This window comes from Magnolia sinica, chromosome 4 (assembly GCF_029962835.1).
Source record: "Magnolia sinica isolate HGM2019 chromosome 4, MsV1, whole genome shotgun sequence".
Lineage (NCBI taxonomy): Eukaryota > Viridiplantae > Streptophyta > Magnoliopsida > Magnoliales > Magnoliaceae > Magnolia > Magnolia sinica.
In genome coordinates this window covers 26470268-26478393 of record NC_080576.1, presented here as the reverse complement: position 1 = coordinate 26478393, position 8126 = coordinate 26470268, and the positions used below count along the sequence as shown (strand labels likewise).

The 8126-nt window shown below is 39.6% G+C and overlaps 1 protein-coding gene and 1 long non-coding RNA gene across 3 annotated transcripts; both read right to left on the bottom strand.

Moving 5' to 3' along the window:
* Positions 1-780: 780 nt before the first annotated feature.
* Positions 781-7903, bottom strand: LOC131242857 (uncharacterized). 2 transcript variants are annotated; one of them, XM_058241783.1, is made up of 6 exons: positions 7185-7903; positions 6306-6511; positions 5960-6200; positions 5718-5803; positions 5207-5298; positions 781-1578 (listed from the first exon to the last, which is right to left on the bottom strand). In XM_058241783.1, the coding sequence occupies exons 1-6, from the start codon at positions 7281-7283 to the stop codon at positions 1319-1321; spliced, it is 984 nt and encodes a 327-aa protein (XP_058097766.1). In that variant the 5' UTR covers positions 7284-7903; the 3' UTR covers positions 781-1318. The 2 variants fall into 2 exon arrangements, with proteins under 2 accessions (XP_058097766.1, XP_058097767.1); XM_058241784.1 differs by having other exon boundaries at positions 6306-6508; positions 7185-7901.
* On the bottom strand, positions 2664-5199 carry LOC131242858 (uncharacterized). Its single transcript, XR_009169749.1, has 2 exons — positions 3713-5199; positions 2664-3429 (listed from the first exon to the last, which is right to left on the bottom strand). It is a non-coding gene; the product is annotated as an uncharacterized LOC131242858 (long non-coding RNA).
* Positions 7904-8126: the final 223 nt, after the last annotated feature.

The following is an 8126-nucleotide window of genomic DNA, read 5'->3' as shown; positions in this document are numbered from 1 at the left end:
AATTTCATTGCATATGGACTTTTATGATGAGACTTTCATGATTGATGGTTTGGATCCTTATTTCACGCTGCAAATTGCCTCCGCGATTATATGAGTTGTCTTGTAACCACGTGCATGGAAACTCTACACACTAGTTAGTTTTGTTGCGTTTTCAAAATCAGATCACCTCACATGTGGTGCTTAATGAATAGCTAGAAAACAATTTAAACTGTCTGTCCAACTATGGTTTGTGAATATTATTAAATATAAAGCGATACTAACCATTCATTTTTAGTGGCTATAAATTGCATGGCCAAAAGTAGTTTAGTGGGTGGTTTAAATTCAAAGGGAAAATCGGATGGTTAAAATATCATTGTGCATTTTATTATTATTGGGGCCTCCTTCCACAGATCAGTCAGCAATTCAGTCGGATTCCCTTTTGCAACTGTGCCACGTGTAGGGTGGAAGAGTCGTATCTATTTCTTAAACCGTGCTAAACTCACTCTAGACAGCTTTCGCCTAGTCTACTTTTGAAAGCAGACCCTCGATTGCATCTTCCTCTAACCCGTTCATATCTGTGCCACTAGTTGAAAATTGGAATAGTCTCATTCGGGCAGATTCGAAGCATGGCTACCCCCATGTTGTGGCCCACCATATGAAAGGTCTGCGATCTAGATCAGCCCCAGTCATTTGGTTTCAAGCATTGCTGCCATCCATTTCGTTAGAACCTGTCAATTTTGAATTGGGCCATTTTGTAAAATCCAATGAATGTGAAGCCAAAAAAACAAACACACCCAAACGCATAGAAATGTACAGCCTACATGAAAAGATAGCATTTCTTTCATCCCCAAAAACATCTACATCTGACAAAAAAAAAAAAAAAAGAAAAAGAAAAAGAAAGACCCAGTTATGTCCAAAATCACAAGCTTACAAGCATTGTTTTTTCACCTCTCAACTCTTTCTCACTTCTTTTCTAGAAACAGACAACACAATCCACAAAGGGAGAAAAAGAAGCTCTTCATATGCTTCCCTCTTCAACTGCTATTCCTACAAAGGACATCTCACATCTTCTCTATGGATTCATGAAACCATTTTGATTTTACATGGAACTCTCATAAGGAGATGATCAGACCTCCCAACTCAGCCCCTCTCCTTTTATTGTTTCCTTTTTTTTTTCTTTTTTTTTTTTCTGTTTTTTTTCTTTTTCATTTTTTGGGTAATCTGGGATTTTCTGAGTACAGGTGTGGCAAAGCTGCCGATGGGTGGACAGCGGATGCATCAGTAGTGACGGCGGTTAGAAGAGTTCTCTCAACACAGCAATCAGCATCACTCATTTGTCTTACATTGAGTGTGAGCAGAAGTAGCTGTAATCATGGTGTTGGACTCTGAGCTGCTTCAGCCAAGAATCTGCAGCACTCATCAGAGAGATGATCCTTTCATGATCAGCAGTTTCAGGGTTTATCCAAAGGTTACCCTGCATCTTGTAAGTGGCCAGCCCAAATGGTGGAAGAGAAATGCCGCTCGCCTCTCCATTACATTTCCCACCCCTGACTTCGGCTTCCGAAGAGCAGACTCCCTTCTCTGCATTGGCTACATCATCTGTGAGATAGCCACCATGAGATGAAAGCTTAGAAGAAGCGAATTATAGAAACTGAACATTCATGGACGTCGAAAACAAGACGAAAGTGAATTATGTACAGTTGATTGCTATTCATTATACAAGCAAAAGATCCCTCATGTCTCCTACAATGTAAAAATAGAACCTAGAGATTAGATGCTCGAAGAAGAGAACACAAACTTCATATTTTCGCCTACACAGCGTAAAACCATGGACGACCCATCATACAGAAAATACGGATAATGACAGACAATATGACCCATATGCAATGAAGAAAATATAATAATGCCCTGTTTGGGTGGCATCAAAATGAGTTCATCTCATTATATTATAATGCCAATAATACTTCCCAACGGCAGATAACTTCGTGTTGAAGGGATATTTAAAGACATTTTAAATGAGGTCAGGGGCATCTTGGGAATTCACAAATGTGTGTGCTTAACAACGTAAGGTTAAGATTTCATGAGCATATGCCACTCAATGGTTAAAATTCAATAACCACACAACTCGCTCGCTTCACTTCTTTTGATGTGGGTAGCCACAGCAACTACCCTGCACTGTGGGGTCCACCATTTCGTACATATAAAATCCACTCCATCCATCAAAAAACATTATGTACCATACATGCAAAATACCAGCCCGATAAAATACTCATATGGACCACACCAATGGGAACATTGTAAAATTGCTCCCAAAACTGCTACGTTCACGTGGTGTGGCTCACTTAAAAGAGTTTTTTAACAGGCTGAATTTTGTACCTTCTCTTCATCCTGGTGAATTAGATTTGACTAACAGGTTTGAAGAGAGAGACACCATATGGCAGCCCAGCCCACACACACAAACCTATGGATTCCCATTCACTCCATTCCATATGGTGTGGCCAATCTTAGTTGGGGATCTAGCTGATTTTTTATCTCAAGACCTAACATAAGAGCATAGAATCTGATAAGCAGAGTGGATTTTGAACTTAGAACATAGCAGGCCCCACAGACTCTGGGTGTTTTATGCACTGTGCAGAGGGGGTGTTCTAGATGACTCCGGACTGTCTGCCTCTCTCCCCTTCAAATTTCTTTCCCCTTTCTCTTTCTCTCGCCTCGCTCCACGTGCGTCCCACATGCCATACCTCTAATTTTAGTTAAATCATAATTATGTATGGGAGATAATATCTATTTTTGGCAAGGATTAAAATCATCTTCATAACCAAGGATCATGATCTTTAACACACAATTACGAATAACCAAAATGAGTTCAACTCATTTCTATGAGGCACCCAAACAGGCCCTAAGGATGGGGTGTGGCGACAATCCAAGATGGCGGTTACTCTCAGTACTGTCCCAGATCTTTAGGCAAATTTCTTTTCCCTTTCTCTTTCCTCTCTCCAAGTGCGTCCCGCATGCCATATCTCTAATTTTAGTTAAATCATAATTATGCATGGGAGATAATATCGATTTTTGGCAAGGATTAAAAATCATCTTCATAACCAAGGATCATGATCTCTAACACATAATTACGAATAACCAAAATGAGTTCAACTTATTTCTATGAGGCACCCAAACAGGCCCTAGGGATGGGGGGTGGCGACAATCCAAGATGGCAGTTACTCTCAGTACTGTCCCAACTCTTTTAAGCAAATTTCTTTTCCCTTTCTCTTTCCTCTCTCCACGTGTGTCCCGCATGCCATACCTCTAATTTTAGTTAAATCATGATTATGTATGGGAGATAATATCTATTTTTGGCAAGGATTAAAAATAATCCTCATAACCAAGGATCATGATCTTTAACACATAATTAAAGAATAACCAAAATGAGTTCAACTCATTTCTATGAGGCACCTAAATAGGCCCTAAGGATGGGGGGTGGTGACAATCCAAGATGGCGGTTACTCTCAGTACTGTCCCAACTCTTTAAGCAAAATTCTTTTCCCTTTCTCTTTCCTCTCTCCATGTGCGTTTCACATGCCATACCACTAATTTTAGTTAAATCATAATTATGTATGGGAGATAATATCTATTTTTGGCAAGGATAAAAAATCATCTTCATAACCAAGGATCGTGATCTTTAACACATAATTAAAGAATAACCAAAAAACGAGTTCAACTCATTTCTATGAGGCACCCAAAGAGGACCTAAGAATGGGTGGTGACAATCCAAGATGGTGGTTACTCTCAGTACTGTCCCAACTCTTTAAGCAAAACCAAGCATAGATCTTCAGAACACAGTTTCAATCTACCATGAGGAGTTTCTTCCTTGGTAGCATAGTGTATTTGTGGTAAGCAAAACCAAACTCAACTCCTCAGAACACAGATTCAACCTTCCATGGGGAGTTTCTTCCTTCGTAGCATAGTATATTTGTGGTATACTTACAGATCCCGATTCCCCAAGTCAATACCTAAAATCACCATTGTAAACAATACTAAGGACCATTCTAATTGATTTTTGTGAGAGTTCATGAAAGTAGAGGATCATTTGCCATACAAAGCCATAAACATGTACAACATCTGGGGAATTCATCAAGCAGGCCCAAGAGTGAACATGCCAAGGGCCAACCATCAGGCCAGTCTGCTCAGTGGATTGGTCAGAGACACAGACACAAGAACGCTGAATATGAACCGTTGGTCAATTTATTTAATTGTCCAAGTTATCATACTGGTATGACCACCGCCGTCAGTCACGGCACACGCATGGCATGGCCCACCTATTTTATGGTCTGAATCTGACAAGATGTATTCAACTCTCCCACGGGCTGCCGCAAAGACGATTCTCAATTCTCTTCGCACGAGTCCCCTTTAGAAGGGATCCAGAATGATAGAAAGAAGGAAAACAAAAGATAACTAAAATAAATAAATCGAACCTACATGTCACACCTACTTTCCTACAGCTGAAGAAAACAAGCAAAAAAATCTTCTAAATAACAGTCTAAGCCAGCTGATATTTTGAACCAGGCTCCAGCTTCAGTAAATGTTCAGAAATGAATGGTTTTCAATCTAAGGTCAGACAACTAAATTGAAATACTCAGAGAGATCTCTAGCGTCTTTTGACAAAACTCTAGAACATAAGAATCCAAAACTTCAGGAAAAAAAAGAAGAGCACCAACTCTAGCTGAGCATGATTTGGGTGTACTCTAGAGATTACTCAACTAGCCAATCTTCACCACAAGCCGTTCAAACAGTAATCTAGCCACTCAACTACAATTTAATACGAAAGTATATGAACAAAGGGCTTTCTGTAGAACCCCACAGCAAAAAATCAGTGGGTGTGAGTATAGACAACATCTATCTGATTATCCATTAATGCTACAAGAACAAAACAAAACTTCCATCTAAGCAAATTCTCTTTCAAAAAAAAAAAAATGCTATGTTCTGTAGACACCTAAGAATGAGTTCATCTCATTTTAGCTAACAGTGATTTTGTATGGACTCATTTTGGTTAACAGTAACAATGCATTTAACACTGTTAGCTAAAATAAGAAAAACTGTTTTTTAGGCGTCTGCCAAACAGGGCGGAAGCAGTTGTATGACAATTTCATGAAACAACCAAAGGGTTAATGAGAAACAGGAATTGGTAGTACTCCCCCCAACCCCCTTAAAACAAGTATAGATAAATACATACCTTGGAAGGACGAGGAAAGAGTATGGTAAGTAAGGAAGCATGCAGATAAGTCCCTCACGTTTCGCCCAGTAGGAATGTGATAAATAGGATACCTAATAAACAATACAAACCATATGAGAAAAAACATGAAGGAAAAAACCATACATTCATACATTTCTAGAATTAATCAAATAACCCAAAAGAAGTCTTCCCTTTGATTAAAGAAACACAGAGGAGAAATCTTCTTACTTATTAAAAACCCATTCAAAAAAAAAAAGCAGTTGACTAGTCAACAATTCTCATGAAGAAAACGGGAGGCTAGCGATGCCAGCCAGATACAGGACAAAAAAGTAAAATTAGAAATTCGACATACGTCTTCTTGGCGGGACGTAGAGCTATATGGAAGTTCTTCAAGGGAGCCTTTCGTCAATTACAAAATTCAAGGGTTTTCTTATCAGCATGAAGACTCTAATGTTATCCTCCATAAGTTTCTATATAGAGAAATGCAAAAAGAGGAGAAATGAAGCATTACCATGCGACCGCCATCCAGCTAGCAGGCGAAAGATCAACGCTCTTGAATGACATCAAACCCGGATAAATCTTCGCCAATTCATTGATCTACACAACCGACAGTCAATCAAAATCAGCCGCAACAAAAAGGAAATGGTTTTGGACAAATGCCATTGAATGGAAGAAAACACTAGATTGATTTAAGAACAAATTGAACTATTACAACGAATAATCTCGGCCATCTAATTGTGAACATTACAATACCTTGTCCATGAGTGGAATCCTCCCATAAGGAGCAGACCTCTCAAAGTACTCCAAGTTGAGGAACCCGAGCCGATGATGCATCGGCCACACCCCCTCCTGGTCGAAGTTCGAATCCTCGGACCCTGCATCCCAACCCCTGCTTGAATTGATGCTCGGAGACCTCTTTCCGCTCTCACTATCATCACTCCATGATCCACTCTCACTCTCAAATTCCCCCACATCACTCTCCTCCCTCAAATTCCTAAAACAAGAGCCCAAACAGGACATGAACACCAAGCACCAAACGAAATAGAATGGCACTAAAAATCAATCAGCGGACCAAAGCAAGAACTTGAAAGTGACATACGGTTTACTAGTATAGATCTGGATTGCAGACAGATACGGGACGTAGTACTGCACAACAGTCTCGCCGCTGTTCAGGATGATCGGCGCCCCTGCGCCGTAGGCACTCCATTCATCGTAGCGATCCCAGAGATCTCCCAACGTGAAGTACTCGATCGTCTCCTTGTCGAGAGGGTGCCACAGGCTGTTCAGATCACGAATGCTCGACTGCTTCCACAGATTAAATTTTTTTGAATTAAAATAATAGAAAAACTAAAAATACAGAAGAAAAATCAGTCAAAATTGAATTTCATTAAAAACAAGAGAATATACTGCAAACAAATTTAGAGAGAGAGAGAGAGAGAGAGATGAAATAAGAGAACTCTGCAAGAACACAAAAATGCCAAAATTTTACCATAAATAAGCAAAAAAAAAAAAAAAAAACAGAGAGAGAGAGAGATCCTTTTCTCAGAGAAATGCCGAATTTTCATCTATATACTAAAAACAGACAGATCATGTCAAAAAACAGAAAAAATTAAAATTTTCAAAAAAAGAAAAAGAAAAAAGAGAGGAATATGCATTGAAAACGCTATATTTTCATCAAATAACCTAAAAATCGCATGAAAATGAAACAAAACTAAGATTTTCACGAAGAAACAGAACTTGCAAATAGAGTTCAAAAATGTACTTTTCTCCTTTATGAAACCCTAGAAATAAAGAAAATGCATCAAAATTTCAAAGCTTTCACATTTGAAGAGAAATTAACTGAAAGTATAAGGCAATTTCAACAAAAAATTTTAAAAAAAATAAGCGAAAAGATTGAGATTCCAATGGTGAAAACATCGGATTCATCAAAATACAGTAAATAAAAACTAAAAACAAAACAGAGAATCTGCAAAATCACCTTAGGAAGGAATTGCGACGGAATGGTCGGCGTCGTGCAGTCAAGAAAGCATTCGAGATTCGAATGGGAAGAAGACATCATCGTTCTCGAGAACGACATGATTCTGCTGCTACTACAACGATCGTCCGTTGTAGTCACCCACAACGATTAAAAAGAAGAAGAAGAAGAAGAAGATCCGACAACAGAATAAGAAGAAGACCACAATAAGAACCCGTTAAAGACAGAGCCTTTTTATCCACACTAGTTTGAATTTAACCTTATCTACAAATTTACTTAAATATCCCCAAATTTCAAGTCTTAAGGATTTCTTCAAGTCATCAAAGCAGTGTTATTTTTGGAATTTTTGGTTATTTTTAGGAAAGCAGCTTGCCGCGATTTCTTCCGAAAATCTACTACGGCGTATTATCTTTAATTTCAATCCGTTGTAGAAAATTTCGAAGGGAAGGGATGGAGGAAAACAAAAGGAAGGTGGAGATTTTAATGGCGGGGATGGGATCGGAGATGGAGGGAATCGACGACTAGGAATCTGCCACGTTCCGCAGCGTGTCGGATTGGACGGAGTAGAAAGAAGTAGAGACTCGGAGGAGTGAAATGAGAAGGAGAGAGAGGAGAGAGAGTAGAGATTTTTAGGCGGAGATGGTGTATAGCTGCAGCCGTTCGCTTCGCCGCGTGTTTCTGCTGCTGCTTTTGTCCGTCGGATTCCAAACCCACCTTCCTTAACTGGGTTTCATGAGGCGTAACTCACGTCCGGTTTTCTGTTTCGAATTTTATTCGGTTTTGGAGTCCGCAGCACGTGCAACACGTGTGATTCTTCCTGCTCGCCTCGTCTCACACTCGAGCGGGTGGAACGGGGTCGAGTCGGAGAATCGCACGACTTGGGTGAGTTTTTTTGTTTTTTTTTTGGGTGAGTTCTATGTGCGGTCCCACACTTCTTTAGACGAG

Coding starts and splice junctions, on each gene's coding strand:
- LOC131242857 (XM_058241783.1), bottom strand. CDS start 7,283: ATGTCGTTCTCGAGAACGATGATGTCTTCTTCCCATTCGAATCTCGAA. Junction 6,201..6,305: donor CAGATCTATACTAGTAAACC/GTATGTCACTTT, acceptor CTCTTGTTTTAG/GAATTTGAGGGAGGAGAGTG. Junction 1,579..5,206: donor TCTTTCCTCGTCCTTCCAAG/GTATGTATTTAT, acceptor GCTATCTCACAG/ATGATGTAGCCAATGCAGAG.